The sequence below is a fragment of the Aspergillus clavatus genome, genomic scaffold, assembly GCF_000002715.2.
Source record: "Aspergillus clavatus NRRL 1 1099423829806 genomic scaffold, whole genome shotgun sequence".
Lineage (NCBI taxonomy): Eukaryota > Fungi > Ascomycota > Eurotiomycetes > Eurotiales > Aspergillaceae > Aspergillus > Aspergillus clavatus.
The window spans coordinates 1,985,091-2,012,932 of record NW_001517093.1 but is presented as its reverse complement, the minus strand read 5'-3'; the positions used below and the strand labels follow the sequence as shown (position 1 = coordinate 2,012,932).

Sequence of the window (27,842 nt, the reverse complement as noted above, 5' to 3'; positions counted from 1 at the left end):
GATCGTTGAGCTCGAGTCACCGATTCACCGCCAAGTCTAGCCAGACGCCGTCTCTCCACCATGAGCAGCGATATTTAACAGAACATCTAGGCTGAGAACTCATCGAAATCCATGTTTATCTGAGCTATGGATCACTCGATTCAGCGCTTGCTGAATGATAAGCTTTATGATCGCAGGAAACAGGGGGCTTTGGAGTATGATCAGCCGATAACCACTCGGGGAGAAAGTGTTCTCATCCACAATATACTGACGTGCAGATCTTCAGGCTCGAGAAAGTCGTTCGCAATGCCGTATTTCGAGGAGACCATCAGGAGATCCAGAAGATTGTTGATCAGCTGTGCCATGACTACGCCTACGCCGTACATCAACCTCACGCGAGAAATGGTGGTTTGATCGGGTTGGCTGCGGCTTCGATAGCGCTTGGATCTGTGAGTTCGCCGGATAGGGTAATTTGCCTTGGTCTGGCTGTTGCTGAGACTGCTATCAACTAGGACGGTGTGGCACCCTATCTCAAGGAGATTGTGCCGCCAGTGCTGGCTTGCTTTTCCGACCAAGATGCAAGAGTCCGATACTACGCATGCGAAAGCATGTACAACATCGCCAAAGTCGCCAAAGGAGAGGTTTTGCTTTTTTTTAATGACATGTTCGATGCGCTGAGCAAAGTGAGTTGATACCTGGCCTTGTTCTTTACACCTCGATATGTCACATGGAGGCTAAATGACTTTCCAGTTGGCTTCAGATTCCGAGCTCTCGGTGAAAAACGGCGCCGAACTACTCGATCGACTTGTTAAAGACATCGTTTCCGAATCCGCTGCCTCCTATATATCTGTTTTGCAGTTATCAGAGAAACACACGTCGGATACCGAGGCGTTGGACGAGGCGGATATTCCAACCGCATTTTCTTTGGCCAAGTTCATTCCGTTGCTCAAGGAGCGAATACACGTTATCAGCCCGTCTACTCGTACTTTCCTGGTATCCTGGTTGACCTTGTTGGACACAATTCCCGATCTGGAGCTTGTATCCTACCTGCCTGAGTTTCTCGGAGGACTAGTAGAATTTCTCGGTGATCCGAACAGAGACGTTAATGTCACTACGCAAGCTCTTCTTGACCGTTTTTTGTCGGAAATCAAAAGGATTGCACGACTTAAGAAAGGCATTGAGGAAAATCGAAAAGAGCAAGGAAGCGAAAATCAACAGTCAACCGCAAGTGATACCATTAGCACTACCACCGACCAAACGCTTGCTATCGATGCTGAAAGGAGCGAGAATGCTATAGAGGACTCGGAACCCGAATCTGACCTTGAAGAGACCGATCTGCAAATTGATGGAGACTGGATCCCGGGCCAGGATGTACACATTGATTATCCTAAAATATTGGACATCCTTGTGGGTTTTGTTGACACTTCTTTTAGTATGGCCAAGTGCTGTGTACATCACTTGGAAGCTGCATGCTGACGATATTAAACAGATGAGGAAATGCAGCTGACTGCATTGCGCTGGATCGACAGCTTCTTCGAGATCAGCCCTGAGGATATTCTCCCTTTTGTCCCGCGGCTTTTGACGCAGGTCCTCCCAGCAATGTCTAGTGGCTCAGACCATGTTCGGCAGGCTGCAAATCGAGTCAACACGTCTTTGCTTGAATATATTGTCTCCTTATCAGAGGATACAACCGAGGACATTCGGCAGGGTCCGTCGTCCAAGTCAATCTCTGCGGCGAGCAAAGAGCCCGTCGAGAGAAGAGGATCTACCCCTAGTGGCGGTCGATCATCGGATGCGCCTTTGACAGAATCAAAGAAACAAGCATCTCAACCTGACTTTCCTAGTGATCAAACTCCTCGCAGTAGTATCGTATCCACGCCGATACCCCCTGCAGATCTGGATTATGCTGCAGCCGTCAACTCGCTTACCTTGCAATTCCTGAATGAAAATGAAGCGACTCGGGTGGCCGCCCTCTCGTGGCTGATCATGTTACATCGAAAGGCCCCAAGGAAAGTCGTGGCTTTTAACGATGGAACTTTCCCTGCCCTTCTCAAGACACTCTCAGACCCAGCAGAAGCAGTTGTTACGAAGGACCTCCAACTTCTTTCACAGATTTCAAGGAATAGCGATGACAGCTACTTCACATCTTTTATGGTCAACCTCTTGCAGCTCTTCTCGACGGACAGACACTTGCTTGAAGTCCGCGGAAATCTGATCATTCGACAACTCTGCATGAATCTGAGCCCTGAGCGCATATACCGTACTTTAGCCGACTGTTTGGAAAAAGAAGAGGTCAGTTTGGGCAGTAGACAACCGGATCAATGTGCTAATGGATGATCTTCCCTAGGACATTGAATTTGCAAGCATCATGGTACAGAACCTGAATAACAACCTGATCACTGCGCCTGAGTTGTCAGACCTTAGAAAGAGACTCAGGAATCTCGATTCAAAAGTAAGTCTATTCTGTATGTTGATCCTGGCTGCAAGCAAATGCTAATTCATTCCAAGGAGGGTCAGATGTTCTTCGTCGCTCTCTTCAGATCATGGTGTCACAACGCCGTTTCGACATTTTCCCTATGCCTGCTGGCTCAGGCCTATGAACAGGCTTACAATCTCCTTCAAGTTTTGTATGTCTCCAGGCTTCCTCTAACCTATTAAGTACTAACAACATATTCAGTGCTGAGCTTGAAATGACTGTGAATATGCTGATACAAATTGATAAGCTGGTTCAGCTTCTAGAATCGCCCGTTTTCACCTGTAGGTCCCCGTTCCTTCTATGTCCTTCTTCGGAACTTGACGACTAACCATAAGCAGATCTTCGTCTCCAACTCCTAGAACCAGAAAAATATCCGTATCTTTACAAGTGTCTATACGGCGTCCTCATGCTCTTACCGCAGAGCTCAGCATTTGCTGCCTTGAAGAATCGGTTGAACAGTGTCAGCAATATCGGTCTTCTTCACACCGGCCCTCGCCTGTAAGACATGTCTCATCCCACCATAAGAAGAACCAGCTATATCTAACTAAACCCCAGTACCACAATGGTAGCCTCCTCATCCTCTTCAGGCTACGAACGCACAACGGGAAGCCGACTGAAAACGCGCGAAGAAACCTCCATCCGCTGGGTCGAGCTCCTCGATAAATTCAAAGCCGTGCAGGAAAAGGCGCGCCGCGCACAACGCGCCTCCCAGCGCCAGTTCGATCAAGACGGCAGCACCGCAGGCCTGCGCAACCCCTCTCTCACCGCCGCGCTGTCCGCCGCCGCAACAGCCGACCAAGCACGCAATAAAGAGCGTGCGCTGCCGGACTCGCCTCGCGGCGCAGCGGATACGGGCGGTTCGGGGGGACGTGGGAGCGCTGCAGAGTCGGCCACGCCGAGTCGTGGCTCGCTGCTTGGCGCGCAGAGACACAAATCCGGGCTGCCCAATCTCGGCCGTTTAGGTATTGGGAGCAGGAAGTCTAAGCGCTGATGGAATGATTGGGTGTGACGTACGAGCAAAGATACTCCTTAGGTGTGGTCGGGTACCTGTTTTTCCTGTATGTCTTCTCCTAGCTGTGGTGTTCTGTTACTCCTGTCGTTCCCTTTCTGTTCGGCGCGGTCACTGTCAGCAGCTGCTCCTGCCAGGTTTGGAGCGCTAGTTTCTCCAACTACTCCGTATACCCAGTTTATTTCCAATGACAATATCATTTGACGTGAAATCCATCGCAAAGGCCGTGGCTTGTCACACGAAAGATTTGCTCAAAAAATTTTCGAATAGATATATACTATGTACAGTCGGGCAGCATCGGCTCTAGGAACAAAATCCACCCCCGAAATGCCATTGCAAGGACTCGCTGTTGTTCGCAGGCAACCTCATATGTATAAAAGAAAAAAAAAAACATGGCAAAGAGGAACACGAGGAGATTTTGCCCGCGCGTGCACCGCCGAAGAACAAGAAGAATCCCAGAAAGAACAGACGGACAAATTGCTAAGTGGGAAGTATCGATTGAGAAGAAGAAAAAAAAATCGAAGGCTGGGTTCCCGGAGAAACGCAGTCATGCGATGACTCGGATGTCAAATCTCAAGAGGGCAAATGATGCGAAGACGAGTCAGACGAGGGAACGAAGAGGTGGTGTGGTCGTTCAGTGAGGATGAACAAGTGCGTAGACTTGCCGATAGTAAGATTGATCACACATCAAGTGGAGAGAAGGACACTTCTGCTATGTCGTCTCGCGGTTGGGGCGACGCCGCACAGCAGCTCAAAGAAAATTGAATAGAGATCATGAAACCTTTGTCCCCTCACTGCCTTATCCGGGTGAGGGCAACAAAAAAAAGGCAAGCATTCATGTGATCGGAAACATCATCACATCCCTCTGCATAGAACATCATGCGCAGGGTATACACGGATAGCGAAGAGGAAAAGGACGAGTCAAAACGAAACAGGCGTTAAGAATGTGTCAGAACGGGTCATCAGCGCCATCGCGACTCGGTGGTACCGGAGCCACCCCAGGTTGAAGCCTTCCAGTAGCTGCCTGTGGAATGCTTGGAGACAGTTCCTGTGGGCGAGCTCGATCCGTTGGAGTAGACATATTCGCCGTCGACGTACTGAACACCGGAGAAAGTGCTGCGGTGCTTGCGACGAGCATAGCGCTGCTCTAGCCTGTAGAGCTCGATCTCTGCACACAGATAGTTAGCAACTTGGATACCGGACGGTCGGTGTCGGCCGTAAAAGGCGACAGGTTCCGAGGGAACATACTTGCTTGCAACTTCTCAATGAAACCCATTGTGTCTGTGATGATGAGAATGCGAGATTCGGCTTTGCTTTGATTGTGCAGTCGCGATAACTGTGGGATTTGAGCGGACAGCGATATCGCGATGGTGGAAATGATCTCCGCGAAGTGTAAGTGTATATTGCGAACGAAGTATATAGACCAGAAGCGAAGAACGTGCAGCCAGAAGAGCTGTCTGATAATGTCTCAGGGGCACGTTGGGTGTCAGATGAGATGAAAAAGAGGGGAAGCTGAAGATGGGATGGAATCAACGGTCAAGCCGGGAGCGACTAGACTGGCTGTGGCGCGGGAAAACTCTCTTTCAATGAAAAGTGTGTTTTTGATAGAGAGAATGATAGATAGAGAGCAATAATATATGGATAGTGCTGATAATCTGAAGGATAGTGGACTCAATAGTCTAGCATGCAAAAGAGCGATGGCTGGTTGAATGGGGTGATAGTATGTATGGATGTATGACAGTATGTGGGAGTGCGTGTATGTATGGAAGCACCAAGGAATGTAGGAAACAATGCAGGTAATCAGTGGTGATACAGACGCTAACCACAATCAAGTATGTTATCGTCAATCCCACCGACTATTGACTGGGGAAAAGAAATAAAATAACAGCTAGAAGAAGGGGGGGGGGATGAGAGTCAGAGTCTGGGGATGCGAAGAAAAGAGAGGGAGAAAGAAAGAAGGCTGAGGGAAAAAAGAAGGAGGAATCGATGATGAGAACTGAGGGATTGGTGCTGGTTCATCTGCTGCCCTGACTAGATAGACCCTTGGACAAAACTTCCGACAGAGAGACTTAATTATCAGTCTAGCGCTGGTTACTTGGTTAGTGGTCTTGTTAGCAGGGTTATATTGGCGAGTCTTGAGCCGCGGACTGCCTGGTCGACCGGACTAGTTCATCCTTCTGGCACTTCTAGATCGTCATTACTCATTAGAGGGCCGACTTGCCGCTGAGTCCTCACTGCTCCATCCTGACTGACTGACGACTGACAAGTGACGACGACTGTGCTCCGGATGGTGAATAATAATAATAATAATAATAATAATGGGGACTGGTGAGTGAATCTATTCTTGCTATTTGTCCAGACTCGAGAGTCGAGAGTCCAGACTCCAAGTCCCGCTGGATGGGGCTAGTCTGGGAGTCCCGTGATTGGGAAACTGGACATGATCGGAGGGAAAAATAACGCGAGGCTAGTCCAGTTCGGGTCTAGCCAGGGGTCTGCCTCTCATCGCTAACTGACTAAGCACGGTTTTCCGTTCCAGTCTCTCCGGATGCTTTCCCAGCTGGGTTTAGCTCAATGCGACCCCGAGAACCTGCCTACTGTGTGCGTAGTAAGGCTCTTCCCATGTCTTCCAGACCAACTTCTTCGACTCCTGTCTGGCTACTAGAAGTGCTATTTATTTATGTTCAATCATCAATCATCAATCATCATTCTTCTTCTTCTATCTTTGTGGCTGATAATTCTTGAAGATATAGAGAAGCTCGTGAATGGCGTAACGAATCTATACATTCCAATGATCCCTTCGGCTTTAACCAAAAGTACGGAGTATACATGCCATGTGGCATTGTGGCCCTTATCCAAGGGCTTGGATCCTGTCGCAACTAGTAACCAGTCCACTAACCACTCCGTAATAGACTAAACCTTACTACGATCTTGGCCCAGGTGGCATATCTCTCTCCTCTGGTTCCACTTCATCAAGCTCGGCGTCTCGCTCAACCTCCGGCTCGTGTGCAAGAGACATTTCCTGGGCTGTACAGTCTGTTAGCGTTGTCTTCCGCTCAGTTTCAAATATATAATCAGGAACGCTCTTACCATTCCAGAGCTCCGAATAGATGCCGCCCAGCTCCAGAAGTTCGCGGTGGGATCCCGTCTCTGCCACGCGTCCATCCTTCAGAACAAGGATCTGATCGCTGTCATAGATCGTTCGCAGTCGATGGGCCACAAAAACGCTGGTGCGTTTTTTGTCCTTCAGGATGCTGTTGATGTTCTGCAACAACGCGTGTTCCGTATAGGTGTCGAGGGCCGAGGTCTATAGTAATAACCATTAGATTGTTTATAGACCTTCAATAGTACAGATTGATCGATCGATACATACCGCTTCGTCAAAGAAGAGAAGTTCCGGGTCCTTCAAAATCAGGCGAGAGATAGCCAGCCGCTGTTTCTCGCCCCCGGAGATCATCATACCTCGTTCTCCTACCGCAGTGTCATAACCCTCCGGTAACTTTCGAATCAGTTCATCAATGTGTGCTCGTTGCGCAGCTTTGTGCACTTCCTCGTCGGTTGCATCAATTCTTCCATAGCGGATGTTATGTGCAATGGTATCATTGAACAACGGGGTATCCTGTGGCACGACTCCAATCGCCTTCCGCAAGCTTTCAAGTGTCACGTCGCGCACATCTTGACCATCAATCAAGATCCGGCCCTCTTGTACGTCATAAAAGCGGAAGAGCAGTCTCAGGATGGTGGACTTGCCACATCCGCTGGGTCCAACGATAGCAAATTTCTGGCCAGCAGGAATGGTGAAACTAGCGTTCTTGAGGATGGGACGGTCCGGATGGTAGCCGAAGGTAACGTTCTCAAACTTGATCTCGCCTCCTCTGGGAAGCCGAAGTGGCTTTGCATCGGGCTTCTCCTTGATGGTAACATTGACCTTCTGCAAATTGAACAACGTCTCCATATCCAACAAAGACTGGCGCAGTTCTCGATACACCGATCCGAGGAAATTAAGGGGAACGGAAAGCTGGAAGACAAGCTGGTTAACCATGACCAGGTCTCCTACCGTCAATGATCCAGTTGCAACCCCATCAGCGGCAAGGTACATCATCGCAGCCAACGCACTTGAGAAAATCATGTTCTGGCCGGAGTTCAAGAACGCAAGAGAGGTGGTGACCTTAATTGAGGCATCCTCGTATGTCTTCAGTGCTTTGTCATACCGCGCCACTTGATATTTTTCATTGTTAAAGTATTTGACGGCTTCATAGTTGATCAGAGAATCCACAGCCACGGTAGCTCCGCGATTATCTGCTGCATTGGCCTGCTTTCGAAACTTTGTTCGCCAAGCGGTAGTCGTAATTGTGAAAGCAGTATAGGCGACCATGGTCACTGCAGTGATCGCAGCAAATTTGAATCCATATTGGTACGTCTAGCACGTGTCGGTCAATATACACTCAGGACATATCAGACTGGTTGTTCGCAACTCACCAAAATGCCGCAAACGAGCGAAATCTCCAGAGCGGTAGGCACGACATGGAACACCATCGATGTCAGCAAGAAGCTGATACCTTTGGTTCCACGGTCAATTGCCCGTGTCAGCCCGCCGGTCTGGCGGGAAAGGTGAAAGTTGAGATCCAGCCGTAGCAGATGCTCAAACACATTTCGCGCTACCCTGCGAATCGCTTTCTGAGCGACACTCGCGAAGACCGCATTGCGAAGTTCTTGGAAGAGCGTAGCCCCGATCCTAGTAGCACCATCTGAGGGGATATGGGGTCAGCAACAGCAGTAGTATCCCAGCTGAGCATCTACTTACAAGCAATAATCATCGAGCCTGCTACGGTATATGCAGTGCCGCCAACAGTCGCGAAATCGACATTCATCGAATCGACGATGTTCTTGAAATAGAAAGGAACCTCCACATTCAAAATCTGGGCACATATAATTGTAAGCCTCAACATACCTCCAGCTTATTTTCGAGGAAGCACTTACTTTGGCCCCAACCAACAACGATAGGGCAGTTCCGACACGAAGCTTGGTTCCCCAGTCATTCTGCATGAAGCCCAATCAATACCAGCGGATTCCCCAAAATATCAAGGCCTCGTTCGGCCTTACCTTTGGCCAGAGATACTTGGCCATTTCTTTGATGATGGCCCAATCTGCCTTCCTCTGCTCCTTATTCCCAACAGTCGTCTCGTTGAGTAGGTTATTCTTCGCCGCCGTAGCATTTGGTGTAATTTTCGGAACCACACTGGCTGACGTCGGGGTGGCATTCAAACTCGAAGGTTTCACTTTCGATGCAGGGTCCTCGGAAACCTGTCGCCTCGAAGGTCCCTCGGAGGAAGTAAAGACTCGGAGTTGTGTCGCATAGCACACGGTCGTCGGGGATGCTGAGCGAGCAATGGCGGGACCACTGCGGGCAAAGCGCAGGGGAGAGCGCAGGCATGGCGCTCGAGCTGCCCTGGGCAGCATGGTGGCCGATATAGACTTCCCTCAGCGACCAGAGTGTATTGTCGTAGGATCTTTCAGCGGATCAGTATCATCGTGGGTTTTGTGATGCGGGATTTGGCTCGCTATCCAAACCGCCGGGTTCGGAGCTTGAGGTCGGCGGGGACAATCTGCGCTGGCTCGTGAGGTATTCCCAGATGGAGTTACTCTCTCCGCATGAGATGGTGACTCTTTCCGACTCAAGTCAAGAACTTGTTGACACGCCGGCGACAAGGTGACAAGAGGTATTTCGGGGTGATTAATGAAAGAAAGCATGCAATGGTAGAAATAGCATCAAGACGCATTGTTCTGTCGCAATCGCCAATTCGCGGCTTGCTTCCGGTAATTACGTATGGACCGAACCCATAAAATACAGTCCTCCATCATGTTTTTTTTTGTTGATATGCAGCTCTGATCAGCTTTTGCACTCATTCTTCGGTCCAACATGTAACACATAAAGCATAATGTAAAGTTCTTATATCAATACATATTAGGATATCTTCAGCCCAATGATCCAAAGAAAGACAAGTTCTATTGCCCAAGCCTCTGTATATATCGACCTACACCAGAGGTACTCATGTATCCGGAAAAACATCTGCCTGTGACATCACAGGGTGCTACGCAAAGCAAATGTCGATTCTCAGCCATGAGACACGATACCATCCCTTCGCGAATCTGCAACAAGGCTTTAGAGCTGATCTTGTGATCTATCAAGTCTTCCAAATTCGATTATCGATCTCCAGGATCTTGAAGTCCGGGATTGAATGCCCATCCAAGCATAACGGCCAAGGCGGTGTTGAATTTCGAGCAGACGCTTTACCCGATTAGGAATCCTGAAATCCGGGCATTCGAGGAGCGTCCATTGCTGTCGGTATCCTGGACTCTGCGCCTCGTTCCTCTGTGCTTCTAGTCACAAATTTGTTCCAGGCACAAGCATGAGTCAATCCCTCAGAGGAGGTGTGCGGACCTTAGCCTCCGCCCGCCTCGTTCCGACACGGGCGCGACAGGGTATTCGGCTGCATCGCGGATGGCAGACGAGATGCGTTCAGATCCGTGCTGCGCCATCAGATCGCCCGGGTACAATCAATGGAGATAATACCTCCATCGTGGACACGCCGAGCTCCGCGGAGTCAGCAGGTATGTCTACATACATCAGATCTGAAATTCCAGGTCGTTTTGACACGGGAAACCCTTGCTAACTGCAATCTACAAAGATGCACGATTCGATGTCATTGGCGCACCTTACTCTTTGCTCTCGGTTTCGCTTTCCGCTTCACAGAACCTTTACACTCGACGGGGGACGCTGGTGGGGTTGAGTGGGAAGGCAGATAACGTATGAAAGGGCTCCGAGTTCCCGCGCAATTCCCTGAAGATCGTCCTATTAACCCATGTCTATCTTCGACCTTGCAGGTGATTTCGACACTGAGCGTACTAGAACCTTTCCGGAGAGCCGCCGTTGGTATACCGTTCCTCTACCAGAAGGTCCGAACTTGCGCAAATACCCCGGTCTAACGAAAAATATTAACCTTCGGTGTAGGTGTCCTCGGCAAGCCCAGTAACTGCGCTGGTCTCCGTTCGTTCGCCTGTCACCTCTTTCTCGGTCGTTCGTCTCGATGGCTCTGTGGATTGGATGGTTGCGCAGCGACGGGCATTGCTCGCCTGGACCGGACGTTCTCTTCGTGTCCAGCCCAGAATCAATACACACTTGGTACGTCGTGGAATTTCGGGTCTTGAGTATAGAAGAACTGAGCTGATGGGTGTAGAGCTTGACTCACTGGGGTAGCTCGGAGGTGACTGGGCGAGGGCTGCTGGCTCTGGTTGGTTCCGGTCAATTGTACTCGGTTGAGCTGAAGGCTGGTGAACAATATATCGTACACCCTAGGTATGTTTGCCCTCACTGTTTAAACTTCTTCAAGGTCCATATTACTAACTAACAGCAGCAATGTCGTGGCCTACACCATAACATCTAACCCTCCGCGCCCTTACCGTTTTAAGTCAACATCCTTGAAATTTCAGGTGCCAGGCCTCAAGAGCCTACCAAAGTTGTTCCAGAATTCGCAATTCATCCGCGCCATGTCCGACTCGAATACATGGAAGACAACCATGAACGTACTACACAAACTTCGCACATGGTCCCGAATGACCATCTGGGGAGATAGGGTATGAATTCATGTCCATTTCCTACTGTTGCCATGCATAGACTAACTTGGTATGATGATTAGCTATTCCTTCAATTCGATGGCCCTACGAAGATTCTTCTACAAACCCGCGGACCCCGCATCAATGATATCATGTCCACTCGTGAGATCAACGAAATTGCGGATACACCAAGAGGACTAACCTTTGACCCTACAAAGTCTGCCGGAGATAACAAGCCAAAGTCACCCGAGGAGCAATACAGAGAGAGCCTCGAGGAGGTCATTAAGACAGAACCGGGCTCCGGTCGAACAGTCGAAGAGTTGGAGAATGAGCTCAGGGGTGTGAGCCAGAGCATCGCCATCCTCACGAAAGAAGGGGAGGTGATATTTGAAAAAGTCAACCGGAAGAACTGAGGTGTCTTACCACGTGCATAGAATCAGAATCGGGAGGGCGATTTACTTCTGGGATTATCATATTGCAGGTTCAATGTACCATAGAATAAATTGTGTTTGGGACACACGATGGTCCTCTTTGTCAATCCTAGCAGAGGTTTCACTTAGTATCGAACAAAGATTGCTGAACTTCAATCACCATCATTATTCAGAATCCAAGTAGTAGCACTAGCATGTCTCCACCTCCCCCAGCACCCATGGTAACAATGGTGGAAGGTATCCATCACTCGAACAACATCCCAATCATATATCCTGATAGACATCATCTCGAAGTCAAGACCCACTGTCGCCTGAGTGGTCCAGGGGTACGATTCGTCGTTCGGGTTTATAAAATCTGGCCTCGACGAGACCCGCGTTCGAATCGCGGCTCAGGCCTTCGATAACCTTTTTACCTAACGCTCGACAAAATTATGGTGTATTATAAAATTTGGAATGAGGACCAATAACAAGAAATGCCTGAGTGGTCCAGGGGTACGATTCATCGTTCGGGTTCTACACTTAGTCTCGATGAGACCCGCGTTCGAATCGCGGCTCAGGCCCTATTCCTTTTTTTTAATTTTTACTTGTTCACTGGTTTTTCGAATATACTTTGTCTTCAGTGCATTTCCCATGATGATTTTATTACATTCCTCCTTGAAAGGATATTCTTGCTAGATGATTCTAGGAGCTATTTGTAACAGTGTTCAACGTAGTTCTACCAAGCTGTGTGCCAGCCTAGCAAGTTTGATCGACAGGAAGGATATGAGTCGTTATTTGCATTGAACTTGCAATGCATATCATCTCGATTCAAATAGGCCAAGTCTTAACGGTTTCGATATTGACTAAGTAAATATGTTCTGTTCCACTCCGGAAGCTGCAACTGCCGTCGCATAGCCGGATTCTCTTCTTTTTGAGTAAGCTACGCTTTCAAGGATCAAGAGCCCGCTTTGAACCTCTTCTGCATCGTGATGCTCGTCCCTGATAGAGACTAATCAATGGTCTAAAGGGGAGAGCGCCTCGCCTCCGCCAGCAAGGATATCAGTGCTGATGATCGAGTTCAATCGGCGGTATATCCGGTTCATCGAACGGGTATGTATTTACTCGGATAGAGAATGTTTCTTTATCCAAATTGAATCTCCCTTCACTTGCACCTGGTTCTGGTACGCTTGAGACGTGTTGACCGGTAGCTGCCAGGGAGATAGTCATCGCTGAATTGTTCGTAGCTCTCTTCCGTTACATCATAATCTTCATCGGAGTCCTCAGCTTGGCGCTTGGTTCCTGCTCTCGCGGGATGTTTTCTTATCGACAGAATGCTTCCAAGTCCCTTTTCAGACACCGGAAGCACATGACCGGTGAGCTCGGCTTTGTCTTGCTTCAGGGTCTTGCTCTGGATGCGCTCTTTCAGAGTGGCAATCTTGCTTGCAAGCTTTTCGTTGTTGGGGAAGAAAGGGAGTGCCAGTTGATACATCTTCAGAGCAGCGGAGTCCTCTCCTCGAGCCTGATGCTGCTTGCCCAAGAGCAGATATGACAGCCCTTCGGCTCTTGCGTCGTCAGTTCCCTCGATGCGCTGCTCCAAAATCTCCAAACGCCGCTGTAACTGTTCATTCAATTCGCGAGCCTGCGTTTGCCGTGATTGCTCACTAACAGCCCTTGCAGCAAGAATCTCCTCGACTTTCTTTTCCACCATCTCCTCAATCATAGCTGGAGATATATCTTCTTGTCTCCTAGATGGCTGCAGGGGGCGGGTAGTCTTCGCAGCTCGAATGGAATTTGTAGTGGGAAGATCGGAGCTCAAAGAAGATCTCTTCGGCCCTTCAATCTTCTTGAATTGAGCCGAATTTCTGGGATTCGTCTTGTCCGAGTATACGTGGAATGCTTTGGCCGGCTTGCCATCACCGGGTTTGGATGCATCCTTATTAGCTGCTGCTGCCAAATTCACATTCACGGAAGCTGTTAATGGCCGAAGGGGCTGTCGTGGGACACCAGTCACTGAAGGCCTTGCTGTAGGTCTCGGTGGACCTCTGAAGATAGGCTCGTTCTCCACCTCGCGGACTTCGATTTTCTTTGTGCGGTTCGCAAAATTCAGAGAACTGATTGTGTCCAAATGATAGGACTTGATAGGCGCAAGGTTCAGGATCATGACCGTCAATCCATTATTTTGGCCCAACGATAGGATTCTAGTCATCTTTGACTCGCGGTAAGGGATTCGCTGATGTTTCTTGCTGATTGCTTCGACGCATTGTGCAAGGACAAAAAGGCTTTTGTTGATGCTGGCTGATTCGACCATACGCTCTTTGTCGTTTTCTGTTCTGCGATTATCTTCTGACCCAGCCAGGTCAATGGCAGATGCTGTGCTTATGCGTGTCTTATCGCCAGAACTGATCGTGACCTTCACACAAAGAATGGCGTGGGACCGGGATGAGTGAGCGTTAAGCTGTGAGTATTGTTAGTCCTGATCCTTGGGGGTCATGGATTTTCAGAGCAACATCGACTGACCTTGGTTGCTGATGTAGATCTGTTCACGTTTGCGTGGTCATACAATGTCTCAAACTCCTTAAGGGTGGTGCATGGCTTCTCCGTCAGGCCTACAACTACAGTCTTCCCGCCATTATCCCGAAGAGGCAGCCCCGCTAGGGTCCTTTTCTCCGGGGGTTCGAATAGATCGAAGACCTTGTCATTATAGATCTCATGATAACTCAGGGAAACCTTGACCGTCGTTTCCCCCTCACTGTCCTTCTCCATCTTCCGGCTGCGCCTATAGATGCTACTCAACAGACGGGGAATAACACCTCTTTCAGCCAGACTTTTACCGCCTCGCATGGTGTGTGTTTTCCCCGTTCCTGTGACTCCGTATGCAAATATTGTGACATCAAGACCGTTGAAGAGATGTTTGACCGTAGGAGCAACTGAGGGCGCAAGTATCAGTATATCGGGACCAGCCAGATGTCATAGCGAAGTGCGGTTCGAACCTTCTGTATTGAACAGATCTTGCTGCGATGCGTCCGCATCATAGACAGCGTTGAACTGGAACGAATATTCTTCATTCTCATTCTTCGGGTTCGGTATCCTCACAAGGCTTTCCCGGTCGCCCTGAGAGCTCTTCTTTTCGGCAACGGACGGTAGAGTGTTGTTTAACGGACCAGTGCGAAGAATTACATCTTGCTCACGCTCGGATTTCAAGAGTGGCCTTACACGTGCCACAACTCTGACACTCATATTGCTGGTCGGAAAATTGTTGTGTCGAACGCTCTAACCCCAGAATGTGGACCGTTGCGTCTTTCGTTGGTGTTGTGTGACAGGGGACTTTGTTGACTATGATTCGCGATTGTGATACGGCCGTGTCCGTTGTTCCGCTTCTGAATCAACAATTCAGTGTATCCAAGGTCTCATAGATGCTGCATAGCAACGGGGCTTCGGATCAAGGCTGCACAGGTAGGTAAGGTACGTAGGACGCAAGGCAAAGATAAGGCGAAGATGTGTCGCACACTCGATTGATAATGGAGGCAGGCCTTGGCTAAGTTAAGCAGCAATACTAATAGAGACCACTGCCGCAAGACAATGAATATGGGCCAGTAAAATAATGATGAAAGACACCTAGACTTTGGTTAGTAGACTTGAGATCGATCACAGTCAAGGAGCCGTCAGAAAAGAGCTCTCCTCAGATAGACAGGGATGGGACGAGTTGGTGCTTGTTAGCGGTCAAGGTGTTGTTGGCACGGCAACCCCTTATACTCTATCCTCAGCAGCCCTTCTAGTATCATCATCCACCAAGCATCATTCTGCCAGGACCAAATCATACCTCAGCTTTCTCATCAAACTTGTATCTGATATATGGAGTAGATCAAATATCTTTAGGATCTGCTCAGACACCAAGCTTGCTCATATCTAAGTACTACTGATACACTGATACACGGCTTCCAAGCATCTATCGCTGATGTTGGTTTGCTTTTAGTTGCAGAGACGAATTATGGATTTCGCTCATCTCACCCTCTACTCATTACTCCCGGTCTATCTATTGGTCTGAGGACCTGTTTGGTTGGGCCTGATATAACATGCAAGAATGATATGTGGTGGAGTTGTGAGATATGCTACTATGATATATCTTGGACGACTTAGCATCTTCATGAACAGATGCAACTGATATGATCATTTGAACAGCGCTTGATAAATGTACAGATCAAGGTGGACTTACAGATGTTAGACTATCCACTCTTGATAAATATGCCATAGTGTTGATAGCTTTATTCTCTGAAGTTCCGTACCATCGGTTTGCAGATTTATGAGATCATCGCTTGCTACCCCATGGAGAGACACGGTGTATGGTTTTGGTCAGCAACACAACCAAGCTAAAGAGGCATTAAGCGTATACAAGCACTTGAATTTTTAAATTTTGGAATACTACTAGAGCCTAGCGAAGCTGTAATCTATTGAATTAATCAAAGTCCCAGAGACCATCAGTTATTGTGATGGTTGAACATCGCTCTACTGTGAACTTCGGTTAGGTTTGCAGGGCCTGATTGGCCCAAGGGGGATAGCCACCGCAAAGGCCACCGTACACCATCCATTTCGAAGGAACCTCCACTACCTACAGCTACCCCAGCTTCCGCCAGGACACGTCTACTGAATCCGTGTGCGGCAACTGCCTGTGGTATCAGACATCGCTTCTCGTTTGAATGTGCATTTGAAAGGAGTATCATCTAGTCGTGAGTACGCGCATTTTCCCCGGTCCAACATCCGGGCCCCTCCTTACCCAACACGACTGTTGACTGATGCGATGATGAATCTGGGACAGATTTGCGCATCCATCGTTAGCGAATACTACCTGCAATCTGATCGGAGGAGCTTGCGCAAATAAAAGATAGTTTAGCCAGATACCAGAACAGTCACATTACGTTCTCATGGCAGCACCTCAAGGGGGTTACCCTCCCCAAGAAGGGTACGGCCAACCTGGCGATTATGGCTCCCCTACCCAACAACAACCCGGAGTGGTCGCCGGTGCCGCCCACCAAGGCCACGCAGGAGGCAAGAAGAAACGAGCATACGCCGGGGAGGCTTTCGGATTCGGATCGGGTGCCAATGCTGCCCTGGGAGGTCAGCCTCCAGCGGGTGGGAGCTATGGGGTCTATCCACCCCAGCCGCAAGCTGCGGGATATCAACAACCTGTATACGGCGCGGATCCGCATCAGATGAATGCCGCGGCGCCGGGATACGCTACCCCTGCTTCTCCAGGAGTCGCCCAAATGACACAACAGTTTGGCGCGATGGGTATGACCGATCCGCATCTCATGCCACCGCAGCCTCAGCAAGCCGCCGTGACCCCTCAGGCTCCCCGACCTGTCCCTCTCAACCAGCTCTATCCTACAGATCTTCTCACGCAACCTTTCAATGTTGCAGAGCTTGACTACCCTCCTCCACCGATCGTTCTCCCGCCGGGTGTAAGTGATAGAACGGTTCCAATGTAGTACTGGCAGCGCTAATCATACCGTGCTTCTAGACCAGCGTCTACCCATCTCCCCAAGCGAACTGCCCTCCGACATACGTTCGGTCGACCCTGAATGCCGTGCCTACGACCCACTCCCTCCTGAAGAAATCCAAGTTGCCTTTCGCTCTTGTTATTCAGCCCTACGCGGCTCTCCATGATGCAGAGGATCCCATCCAAGTGATCCCCGATCAGGTCATCTCGCGTTGCCGGCGCTGCCGATCCTACATCAATCCATTCGTGACCTTCATGGACCATGGACATCGCTGGCGTTGCAACATGTGTAATCTCACAAACGACGTGCCCCAGGCGTTTGATTGGGATTCTGCTCTGCAGAAGCCTGCGGACCGCTCCTTGCGGCCTGATCTCAACCATGCAGTCGTCGAATTCGTTGCTCCTCAAGAGTACATGGTCCGGCCTCCTCAGCCGCTTGTATACCTTTTCTTGATTGACGTGAGCTACGCGTCCGTCACAAACGGCCTTCTAGCGACGAGTGCACGGTGTATCAAGGAAAGCCTCGACCGTATCCCCAACGCCGATCGCCGGACCCGGCTCGGTTTCATTGCGGTTGACTCGAGCCTTCACTACTTCAGCATTCCCAGGGATGGTTCGGAGAACTCTGACCCAAGAATGCTCGTTGTCAGTGACCTGGAGGAGCCTTTCCTGCCTATCCCGGGCGACCTGCTGGTGACTTTGAGCGAATGCCGCGAGAATATTGAGACATTCCTCGACAAGTTACAGGAGATGTTCCAGAACACGCAGAACAATGGGTGTGCCATGGGATCAGCTTTGCGGGCTGGTTACAAGCTGATTTCTCCCGTCGGAGGAAAGATGACTGTCCTGAGCTCCTCGTTGCCAAACATCGGTCACGGTGCGCTGACCATGAGAGAGGACAAGAAGGTTCTGGGCACTAGCAAGGAGAGCAGTCTTTTGCAGACGGCGAACAGCTTCTACAAGAGCTTTGCTGTGGAGTGCTCCAAGGCGCAGGTTTCGGTTGACATGTTCCTTTTCTCTTCCCAGTACCAGGACGTGGCATCCTTGAGCAACCTCCCGCGATACACTGGCGGTCAGACATACTTCTATCCTGGATGGAATGCTGCCCGGCCAGAGGACGCGATCAAGTTTGCTCGCGAATTCTCCGAATACCTGTCGTCGGAGATCGGCCTTGAAGCCGTTCTCCGTGTTCGTGCCACGACTGGTTTGCGCATGAACACCTTCTACGGTAACTTCTTCAACCGCAGCTCCGACCTGTGCGCTTTCCCAGCATTCCCTCGCGATCAAGCGTATGTTGTTGAAGTTGCTATTGATGAAACGGTTACAAAGCCCGTTGTTTGCCTACAGACCGCAGTCCTTCACACGACATGCAACGGCGAGAGACGGATCCGAGTCTTGACCCTTGCTCTTCCCACGACCCAGAACCTTGCTGACGTATATGCATCGGCGGACCAACAAGCGATCGCTACTTACTTCAGCCACAAGGCTGTTGAAAGAGCTCTTAGCAGTGGATTGGAGCCCGCTAGGGAGGCCTTACAAGCCAAGGCCGTGGAGCTCTTGTCGACATATCGGAAAGAACTTGCTGGAGGAAGCGTAAGCGGTGGTGGCCTGCAGTTCCCTGCCAACTTGAGAGGACTCCCAGTCCTTTTCCTCGCTTTGATCAAGAATGTAGGTTTTTTTTTTTTTTCTCTTATCTTTTTTTTTTCTCCCTGCTGTGTTTCTTTACCCCCGATACCGTTGTTGCTTGTGTATGCTGACAGTTTGATCTTTGTAGCTTGGCCTTCGGAAATCTGCCCAGATTCCCACGGACATGCGCTCGGCAGCGCTGTGCTTGCTTTCCACACTCCCTCTTCCTCTTCTTATGCAATACATTTACCCAAAGATGTATTCTCTCCACGACATGCCCGACAATGCAGGATTGCCGGATGAGCAGACGGGCGAGATCGTCCTTCCTCCCCCCGTGAACCTGTCTTCTGAACGCATTGTCCCATATGGTCTTTACCTGATCGATGACGGGCAGACACAATTCCTCTGGGTCGGACGAGACGCAGTGCCGCAGCTTCTCCTTGACGTTTTCGGGTTGGCTGACCGGACACAACTTCGTGTGGGCAAGCAGAACCTTCCGGAGCTGGACAATGACTTCAACCAACGTGTGCGTGCGGTTATTGAGAAGAGCCGTGACCATCGCTCCAAGGGTGTTGGCAGCATTGTGGTGCCTCATCTGTACGTGGTCAAGGAGGATGGAGAGCCGGGTCTCCGGCTGTGGGCGCAGACGATGCTGGTGGAGGACCGGGCCGACCAGAGTGTCAGTCTTGTGCAATGGATGGGATCCCTGCGGGAAAAGGTTTGAAGACCCGTTTTTCTTCGAGGTTCTCCCCCAAATCCCCCATCTTTGATATAGATGCTGCAAGAGGTCATAAGAGACTGACGCGCTTATGAACACGCCTACAGGTTGTTCAGTAATGATACTCCCTACAAGCTTTTGGTAAATTATATGACAGATCCATCAAGAATTCTAGTGATTATTTCTTTTCTTCCTTTTTTTTTCTCTCTCTCTCTGTTGTTTCCAATCAAGCGACGCCTTAACTTTGACCTTCCGTTTGGGCTAGACTGTTGGTCTTTTTTTTTCTTTTTTTTTTTCTCTTACTTTTCTGCTGTACTGTATCATTATCTCAGTACTGCCAATCTGATAGTCATTTTGGGGGTATGATGAGGGCCATGTTTTGCAACGATCACGCATCCAGAATCAAAACCACGAAACTCTTTTATTCTCTACTATTCCTCCGTGCTAACCTGCCTCCTACCGCCATGCTCTGGATTTTTCCCTTGTTACTCAGAGCATATGACAGCCATGAAGAGGGTCTAATACAAGAGTAGATAATGAAGATGTGGAGTTTTCTAGTACGTACGGAGTAACTAGATATAGCTCGACTGAGCATGACAATAAGGACATAGGCTGGAAATATCTGGGACTAGCGCTGCAGTCTGTTGCTGCTCATCACCAGCTGCAGTGTGCCCTGGCGTCTTTCTGTGGTCGATCATGCAAAGTAGACTTCCGATCACAGCTTAGTATGGCCGGCATTGGGCAGTTTCCAACGCTGACTGGTACGAGCAGTCCAAATCCATCCCAACTCCTGTGATGACTGTGATCACTGCGGCTTGCGGGCGATAAGGCCGAGTTAGTGGTCAGTTAGTTAGTGCTGTGAAAGTTCTTTTTTTTTGGGGGGGAAGGGTTTCTTTTCCGTCCTGGTCACCGTGCAAGTAGCCAAGTAGTGGAGGTTGGAGCACGTCCTCCAGATCCCGTCAGTGCGGCAATTGTTTGGACTAGACACTAGACAGTAGTAGACTAGTAAGTCTGGTAGGTAAGTGTCCGTCTAGTTACTGGTTCAGTGGTCGCCGAGCAGGTTTGGTCCGGGCGGTGTTGGGTGATTGAATGGTGTTCAGGATACGGAAATTGGCGCTGTGGCGGCTTGGGATTCTGGTTCTTGTGTCAGTGTCTACGGAGTAGATACTAGATACTGACTGACTGACTGACTGTTTTGGTTGTTGAGGGACTACCGTTCTAAATGGAGAGAGAACTGAAACTCTGGCTGAGACGGAGGATGGGAGACTAGATGGCATTCTGATACATTCCCAGACGGATCGGTTTGTTTTGGCGGCAGGTTAGTGAGTGTGTCGCAGTTTGAGACTATCCGATGGTTGCTGGTTTATTTTAGGACTGGGGAATTCAGAATTCCTGAGTCCTGACAGGATGTCAGATGGTATATCCGTGCACAACTGTATCTAGATAGTCTTGTGAGGACTGAGGAGAACTGTATATAGGTTGATTGCGGGAGGCTCTAATATATTGATGGTGCCTTGGATGTGCTCTGATTTGTATACTTCTTTTGATCTTGTCTTCCACCCAGATGCTACCAGATCACATTTATGGGCCAATACTCTTTGCTATATAATAATTGAAGCTGAAAAGAGCCTGAAGTCCCGAACCGCCATCATCGTATTCCATAACTCCATAACTACCTATCACCCTCCTCTCTGGTTCTGGTGATGGTGATGGTCCAGTTTCGCAATCTGACCCAAGTCCATCACATCCACAGCGGCCCCTCTTCTGTGTGATCCAAGGTTCGGTCCCGACCAGCTCCCAGATTTGAGTCTTTATTCTTCTTTCTTCACCCCCTGAACCCTGGTTGCTTGCTCATAAACATCAATAATAATTTCGATATCAACTTCACTGGTTACTCTCGACTCCCCGTCCCATTACTCGACCAGCTGCGCTGCCAGTCTACCTAGTACCTAGTACCTACTACCTACAGACCTTGACATATTCCAACTGATTGTCATATCGATAACCATCCATCCTCCGCTGAGCTCTTTTTGGATCCGCGATTGCGGTTGATCATCAACATCATCGGATTTGGTCCTCTTCGACGATATAGTTGCTTCGCTTTCAGACAATAAACAAACCCTTTTCTCGAAGCAAATCCAGCTCTCCTACGGTTGGTTTTCTCTCTCTTCATCTTCTCTTGTCACCTTTTTTTTTTTTTTTTTTCTCTCTCTCTCGACCTCTAACACTGCCCCACCCCACTTTGGCTGTTCCGCTCCCTGTTTAGTTGGTTATTACTATTGCTCTTCTCCAGCCCCTCCGCATCACCATGATCGTCCATCCTCCTTCTTCCCCTCCCCCCTCTCTCTTTTCTCGCCGTCTGTCAGCTGTTTGACTGCCTGTCGTGACAACCTTTCCATACCTGCTGCAAGCAATCTGGTTTCAATCCGAGCCAGCAGTTGGTTTCGCGAGAAAGAGGAATTCAAGATAAGCTCATTCAGGTGAGAACAACAGGGAGCACTTATCAACGATCTGCGTGGAGTATCAGCTCCTTGAGCACAAAGACAAGTTCTTTGCGCTTTGGTATGCGGCTTCTTCACCATTTACCCTCGATCACATATTTGCAATTTTGATGTTGATTACCCTTTTCGCCCACCACTGACGAAAGATGTTCTAGACACTCGATTCCATCCACCCTAAGCGCTTCGCGGGTTCAATTCGAGCCTGTGAGCAAGATCGCATTCGTTTTTTTACCCCCTACTTGAATCCAATCGCCACTTGATATACTCTAAGCACCGATTTCTTGATCACCTGTTCGACTCAACTGCACTCCATAGCGGCAAGCGGCATCCAGCACCGACTATACCCCGCTTCTTGCATTGGCCCAATTCCGACGCTGTCGCGGCATGACACTTTGCTGCAACTAGGTGAATAGATATCACTAGAAACTGAGGATATTTACGGCGTGCCAAAAGTAAGCACCGCTTTTCACCACACTTCCCTATAGACCTCGGGAGTTGTCGGGTCGCTGCTAGCACTACCTGGTTCCTTCCAACGGAGATGCATATTTCCTTGTCAAGATGCCTCTTGTAACGATATCGATACGGTGCAAGCTGTTCTATGAATTGCGAGCATTGTCAGCTTGGCGAGCCATCTAGCGGTTCACATCTACACAACTCGATGAGCGTCAGCTAACGCTTCTCCAGTATCAAACCCTAACCACCATGGTGCAACAACCACCCCAGGGAGGGTCGAGAAAGATCTCCTTCAACGTTTCCGAGCAATATGAGATACAAGATGTCATCGGAGAGGGTGCTTACGGTGTCGTCTGGTAAGAATGTCCTCGTGCAGGAATGGTCCTGGCCATACTGACATTTGCCAGCTCGGCTATCCACAAACCCTCCGGCCAGAAAGTTGCCATCAAGAAGATTACCCCATTTGACCACTCCATGTTCTGCTTGCGAACCCTTCGTGAGATGAAGCTGCTGCGTTACTTCAATCATGAGAACATTATCTCCATTCTGGACATCCAGAGACCTCGCAATTACGAGAGTTTCAACGAGGTCTATCTGATCCAGGTATATTGCGACTATAATCAAACATCGGAGAAGATGGCAGGATACTAACAGCTTTAATAGGAGCTGATGGAAACAGATATGCATCGAGTCATTCGTACCCAGGACCTGTCTGACGATCACTGCCAGTACTTCATTTACCAGACTCTCCGTGCCTTAAAAGCCATGCACTCAGCCAATGTGCTGCATCGTGATTTGAAGCCATCGAATCTGCTTCTCAACGCAAATTGTGACCTGAAAGTCTGTGACTTTGGTCTAGCTCGTTCGGCTGCATCGACGGATGACAACTCCGGATTCATGACAGAATACGTTGCGACTCGCTGGTACCGTGCACCAGAGATCATGTTGACCTTCAAGGAGTACACCAAAGCTATTGATGTATGGAGTGTTGGTTGTATCCTGGCGGAGATGCTAAGTGGAAAGCCCTTGTTTCCTGGAAAGGACTGTAAGTCTCCATGCATTTGCACTTGAGAATCTTGTCTTTCTGGACTCTTTAGCTGACGTGTTGAGCAGATCATCACCAATTAACCCTCATTCTGGATGTTCTTGGAACACCGACGATGGAAGACTACTACGGCATCAAATCGCGACGGGCCCGGGAATACATCCGCTCTCTTCCCTTCAAGAAGAAGATCCCTTTCAAGGCTTTATTCCCTAAGAGCAACGAATTGGCTTTGGATCTCTTGGAAAAGCTTCTGGCTTTCAACCCAGCGAAACGCATCACTGTAGAAGATGCCTTGCGCCATCCATACTTGGAGCCTTATCATGATCCCGATGATGAGCCTACTGCTCCCCCAATCCCTGAAGGATTCTTTGACTTTGATAAAAACAAGGATGCTCTCAGTAAGGAGCAATTGAAGTGTCAGTTATCCACATAACAATTCTTTCTAAGTCGGTATTGACAATTGTCTGCAGCTTTGATTTACGAGGAAATTATGCGGTAGAGAGACCTTTAAGCCTCTCTGCGTCCCTATCCCATGTGACAGCAGCCGACAGGCAAGAGATCTCGCAGGCAGGGGAAAATTAAAGCACTTCGCCCGTCGAAAGGGAGTTTGGTGCGGCTTATACATAGCCTCGAAGCTACTTCAAAGGAAGGCCAATGTCCCTTGCTCACCCACCTCACGCACTCCGGCCTATCGTCATCCTACCTTCGTAACTGGTTGCCTCTTGAAAGTCTTTTACCTCCGGTGTTCTAATACCCCTTTTCTTCTCATCTTGGCCTACTCATTGAAAGCCATCAAGCCCAGCCTGGCCCTGTCTGTTATCGTCAAGCTTGCAATATTACCGGGGAGCTAGTCTTGTTTATCTAGAACATACATTCCACTTTAGTTCCACCTGGCCTATGACTTTTGAGCTTTCAGCTAGACATCATCGTCGTAGCACGTACAATTCAAGTGTATGGGTCCTTTATCAAAACAGACCCATACCGTCTACCTAGTAGTTTGGGTATCCCGACGAACAGTTGTCTATCATACACACAGCCAATGCAAACCCCCAATTCCCTATCACTAAGATTATACATACCTACACCACTGCACCAGCCCATCTCACTCCCCCTTCCACCGCCTCATAAACGCCTCAATACCCGCCGCCACCCCCTCAGGACTCGGCCTCTCTGCACAAACATCCGGCTCAAACCCATACACCTCCCGCAAATGATCCCTCGTGGTCGGCCCAATCGTCGCCACAAAGATCCGCCGTCCATCCCCACGCAGCGCCCCCACCCCCTCACCAGCCTCCAACACCCTCAGCATGGCATCACACCCCGTCGGCGAGAACACAACCACCCACATCGCCCTCCCCCCGTGCTTCCCCGCAGCACCACGCAACCACACCTTGCCCTCGCGCACCGCAGCCCGGAATTCGCCCTCGAACGACTCCATCACACCCGTGCCGTAGACAATGAGCTCATCGACGCCGATGCGGCGGCGCGGCGGCAGGGACACGCTCGTCAGCGTCTTGGGGATGATGTCGCGGTGTGTTTCGCCGACAAGGAAGAGGAGGGGGGGTTTGTTGCGGGCTGTGTCTGTGTCTGTGCCTGTATCTGCGTCTGCATCTGCGTAGAGCGCGTTGTAGTGCTCGAGGATTGTCTGCGCGAGGACAGCGCCTGTGCCGGCGTCGGCGCCATGGACAGTTGCGTGTGGGAGGTGCGAGTTGCGGAGGGTGGTGAGGGAGCGGGAGGTTGCGGGGCCGACGCTGTAGAGGACGAGGGAGTGGGAGGCTTGTTCTGTGATTGATTCTGGTTGGTTTCGAGGGTTTGTTAGCCGTCGACGGTAGATTTATTTGCATGCAGCAGCAGGCCAGGAATGGCAGAACAGAACTCACCATCGATCTCCGTGCTGATCAGCCGCGCGAACCCTTCCACCGCCCTTTGGCTCGTGAATATCAGACCACCGTATTTGCGGTCTGATCCTGCTGAGAGGCTGCCGGATTCAAAGAGCTGTTTCACGATATGCAGGTTCGGCTGGTTGAATCGGTGCTCCAAGACGGGGACGAAGGCGGGGTTGAAGCCTTGGGCGGAGAAGAATTCCTCGTAGCCATCGTGCGGAGAGGATTTGGTCTTGAGGAGCAAGATGGGTGTCTCCGGTGAGGAGGAGAAGGAGTATGAAGGGGAGGGTATCATTGTCGCTGTTGCTTTTTAGGGTCTTGGAGGTCGAGGGTTGGACAGATGCGTTCCTTGCCGCGGCTGTTCGATTGATATCTCGATGTGGGGTAAGGTATCGGGACGAGTTCAAAGGTAAAAAGAGCAATTGGTGTCAACCGAGCTCATTCGTCGGGTAAACATTTGATTCTCCGTGATGTTCGATCTTTCATATATTTAATTCAGATGAAGCATTGGTATATAGGGAGGAGTACTGCTTTTGAGGACCATTGGCTACGCGTTACAACTACAGTAATGAATAACACAAGGAAATCGATCGGGTCTAGTAAACTTATGTACACACTTAAAAGAAACAGAGACAACTACTGGTCGTCAAGAACGTGCAAGTACTTCTTCTCCTCCTGTCTCTCACGCTCCGTGGCAGGAGGCAGATCGTAGTAGGAAGCGCTTCTGTAGCCTTTCTGTAGCAGGAGTCAGCTTATGATCAACGATTGAATCATACAATTCACGTACCAAGTAGTGGAAGGTAAGATCGCTGAGCTCAGCGGGCTCAATGCCGAGATCCTTGAAGGTCTTGGCAGTCTTGTCAATCTTCTGGTCAATGAACTCTCGCTCAACCTCGTCGGCGGAGATGGTAGGCCACCAGAGGAGCTTGTTCAGGTAGTACGCCGCAGGCTTCAGGATGGCCTTGGGAACGTTGATGTGGCGGCGGTTCTTGACGATCTCACGGTCAACGAGCTCGGCAATTTCCGCAACGGAGTAGTTCTTCGGGCCGTACAGCTCAAAGGTCTCGCCGGCAGTGGTGTCATCTTGGAGCATACGCTCAAGAGCGGTACCAACGTCGATGGCCTGAATGGCAATATCAGCATCCAGTAAACAAAATAATCTTCGGCCGAGCTTACGTGAACGGGCCAGAAGCGCTCCTGCATGTGGTTGGCAGTCAAGAGGTTGGTAGCACTGGCAAGCTTGTGAAGGAGGTTGTCTTCGAAACCGAACATGGGAGCAGGCCGGACAATGGTAGTTTCGGGGTAGATCGAACGAACGACTTCCTCACCCCATCCCTGTATGATCAATCAGCATCCCTGCGCTTCCAACACCCAACAAGTAAGCAGCACGACGGACCTTGGTCGAGAAGAACTCAGATGGCGAGTCCTTGGCGGCATTGTAGGAGGAGACGTGAATGAACCGATCAACATCGTACTTGGCGACAGCATCGGCGATGCGCTCGGTTCCATCGACGTGAACATCAGTGTAGGAGAAATTCCTGCAAAGGGTCAGTGATGCTCCTGTGTTCAGACCTCCAGAACACTGCCACTGACTTTGTAGGGTATTGACGTCCAACAAGGTTGTAAACAACATCGGAGTGACGAACGCTCTCCTCGATCGATTGGGTATTCCGCAGATCGTATTCCTAAGTAGCCGTCAAGTTAGCCGGCTGAATGATTGCTGTAGAACCAATCGATAGCGGAGCCGCGCGTACAATGAAGACAACTCTTCCAAGATCACCGGTAGGCTTCAGGTGTCTCTTTGTCATCTCCTCGCGATATGGAACAACGACCGTGCATCCTTGGTTGGCTAGAGGCATGTCAGTTTCTGGTTTCGATTTGCTGACACCCTGGTTGACCTACCGAGCTTGTTGACAATGTAGCGGCCGAGGAAGCCAGTGGCACCGAAAACAGTCGCGGTAAAGCCTATAATACAGAGAATTTTGTTAGATGATCCGCCAGCTACGCGAACTGATGGCAATGGCTTGAATACCTCCGAGAGATGACCTGTGACGAAACCACCTGTTAGCACCCCGATACTCGCACATTCATGGCACAATTGCGCTCACCGTCCACCCTGGACTCTCAGGATCGGCTTTCCAGTCCTAGTAATGGCGACATCCTGGAGATTCCGACGCTGCACTTGGCTTTGAATCCGAGGGGCGGGGACAAAGGCCCTCGACCCCAGGGCGGAATTGACGGCCCGGCACTTTTGCATGGTCTCTCTTCAGCTCGCGGATCGAATGAGACCACCGGATTGTGCCCGGATCAATGTTGGTAGATGGTGAGAGGGACAGAGGTGAGAGCACAGCTCGGCAGGCAGTTCTTGTGCTTGACGCTGGTCTGGTTGAAAGTCGTTCTCCAGAAACCGAACTGCAGCACGGGACTGGCACGCTAGTCCCGATTCGGACAGCAACTCTCCAGCCTGGCAACGTCAACGAACGATTGATTGTCACCGAACAATACTCTTTAGGGGCTGCACATTATTTCCAGTGTTCAATTCGATCCCCAGAGGATCCTAATTACTTCGATAGGAGTAGAATGCGGCTTTGGGGCAAGGATACTACTACTGTTGTCAAGATTGAATGAAATCACATC

At 49.9% G+C, this 27,842-nt stretch overlaps 9 protein-coding genes and 2 non-coding genes across 11 annotated transcripts, besides 4 other annotated features; 6 read left to right on the top strand and 5 right to left on the bottom strand.

Annotated features, from left to right (window-relative positions):
• Positions 1-126: 126 nt before the first annotated feature.
• Positions 127-3,446, top strand: ACLA_086140 (VAC14 family protein; the record flags this gene model as incomplete). The annotated part of the gene is made up of 10 exons (XM_001268340.1): positions 127-194; positions 266-428; positions 492-662; positions 730-1,411; positions 1,469-2,271; positions 2,327-2,431; positions 2,488-2,606; positions 2,657-2,736; positions 2,794-2,953; positions 3,011-3,446. 10 exons carry the CDS (start codon positions 127-129, stop codon positions 3,444-3,446), a joined length of 2,787 nt encoding a protein of 928 aa, XP_001268341.1.
• A 980-nt stretch (positions 3,447-4,426) lies between these two features.
• On the bottom strand, positions 4,427-4,740 carry ACLA_086130 (uncharacterized protein; the record flags this gene model as incomplete). Its single annotated transcript, XM_001268339.1, has 2 exons — positions 4,427-4,632; positions 4,713-4,740. 2 exons carry the CDS (start codon positions 4,738-4,740, stop codon positions 4,427-4,429), a joined length of 234 nt encoding a protein of 77 aa, XP_001268340.1.
• Positions 4,741-5,757: 1,017 nt separating this feature from the next.
• Positions 5,758-5,784: a microsatellite.
• Positions 5,759-5,784: a microsatellite.
• A 600-nt stretch (positions 5,785-6,384) lies between these two features.
• Positions 6,385-8,921, bottom strand: atm1 (ATP-binding cassette Fe/S cluster precursor transporter ATM1; the record flags this gene model as incomplete). Its single annotated transcript, XM_001268338.1, has 7 exons — positions 6,385-6,497; positions 6,552-6,768; positions 6,835-7,881; positions 7,941-8,209; positions 8,266-8,380; positions 8,442-8,501; positions 8,565-8,921. The coding sequence occupies 7 exons, from the start codon at positions 8,919-8,921 to the stop codon at positions 6,385-6,387; spliced, it is 2,178 nt and encodes a 725-aa protein (XP_001268339.1).
• Positions 8,922-9,871: 950 nt separating this feature from the next.
• ACLA_086110 (AIM24 family protein) lies at positions 9,872-11,488 on the top strand (the record flags this gene model as incomplete). The annotated part of the gene is made up of 7 exons (XM_001268337.1): positions 9,872-10,073; positions 10,151-10,269; positions 10,347-10,418; positions 10,474-10,644; positions 10,700-10,818; positions 10,877-11,096; positions 11,159-11,488. The coding sequence occupies 7 exons, from the start codon at positions 9,872-9,874 to the stop codon at positions 11,486-11,488; spliced, it is 1,233 nt and encodes a 410-aa protein (XP_001268338.1).
• A 327-nt stretch (positions 11,489-11,815) lies between these two features.
• ACLA_086100 lies at positions 11,816-11,902 on the top strand. Its single transcript has one exon. It is a non-coding gene; the product is annotated as a tRNA-Pro (tRNA).
• A 79-nt stretch (positions 11,903-11,981) lies between these two features.
• ACLA_086090 lies at positions 11,982-12,066 on the top strand. The gene has a single exon. It is a non-coding gene; the product is annotated as a tRNA-Pro (tRNA).
• A 581-nt stretch (positions 12,067-12,647) lies between these two features.
• ACLA_086080 (kinesin family protein) lies at positions 12,648-14,722 on the bottom strand (the record flags this gene model as incomplete). Its single annotated transcript, XM_001268336.1, has 3 exons — positions 12,648-13,940; positions 14,003-14,412; positions 14,476-14,722. 3 exons carry the CDS (start codon positions 14,720-14,722, stop codon positions 12,648-12,650), a joined length of 1,950 nt encoding a protein of 649 aa, XP_001268337.1.
• Positions 14,723-16,404: 1,682 nt separating this feature from the next.
• ACLA_086070 (COPII subunit SEC24) lies at positions 16,405-19,329 on the top strand (the record flags this gene model as incomplete). The annotated part of the gene is made up of 3 exons (XM_001268335.1): positions 16,405-16,941; positions 17,001-18,647; positions 18,754-19,329. 3 exons carry the CDS (start codon positions 16,405-16,407, stop codon positions 19,327-19,329), a joined length of 2,760 nt encoding a protein of 919 aa, XP_001268336.1.
• Positions 18,653-18,684: a microsatellite.
• A 1,167-nt stretch (positions 19,330-20,496) lies between the features above and the next one.
• Positions 20,497-20,516: a microsatellite.
• Positions 20,517-22,526: 2,010 nt separating this feature from the next.
• On the top strand, positions 22,527-23,821 carry ACLA_086060 (mitogen-activated protein kinase; the record flags this gene model as incomplete). Its single annotated transcript, XM_001268334.1, has 5 exons — positions 22,527-22,633; positions 22,685-22,880; positions 22,941-23,322; positions 23,391-23,738; positions 23,793-23,821. 5 exons carry the CDS (start codon positions 22,527-22,529, stop codon positions 23,819-23,821), a joined length of 1,062 nt encoding a protein of 353 aa, XP_001268335.1.
• Positions 23,822-24,424: 603 nt separating this feature from the next.
• On the bottom strand, positions 24,425-25,500 carry ACLA_086050 (uroporphyrinogen-III synthase HEM4; the record flags this gene model as incomplete). The annotated part of the gene is made up of 2 exons (XM_001268333.1): positions 24,425-25,116; positions 25,203-25,500. 2 exons carry the CDS (start codon positions 25,498-25,500, stop codon positions 24,425-24,427), a joined length of 990 nt encoding a protein of 329 aa, XP_001268334.1.
• Positions 25,501-25,841: 341 nt separating this feature from the next.
• ACLA_086040 (complex I NDUFA9 subunit family protein) lies at positions 25,842-27,462 on the bottom strand (the record flags this gene model as incomplete). The annotated part of the gene is made up of 9 exons (XM_001268332.1): positions 25,842-25,940; positions 25,993-26,328; positions 26,382-26,540; positions 26,602-26,743; positions 26,799-26,890; positions 26,960-27,054; positions 27,108-27,170; positions 27,238-27,251; positions 27,314-27,462. The coding sequence occupies 9 exons, from the start codon at positions 27,460-27,462 to the stop codon at positions 25,842-25,844; spliced, it is 1,149 nt and encodes a 382-aa protein (XP_001268333.1).
• Between the last annotated feature and the right edge of the window lie 380 nt (positions 27,463-27,842).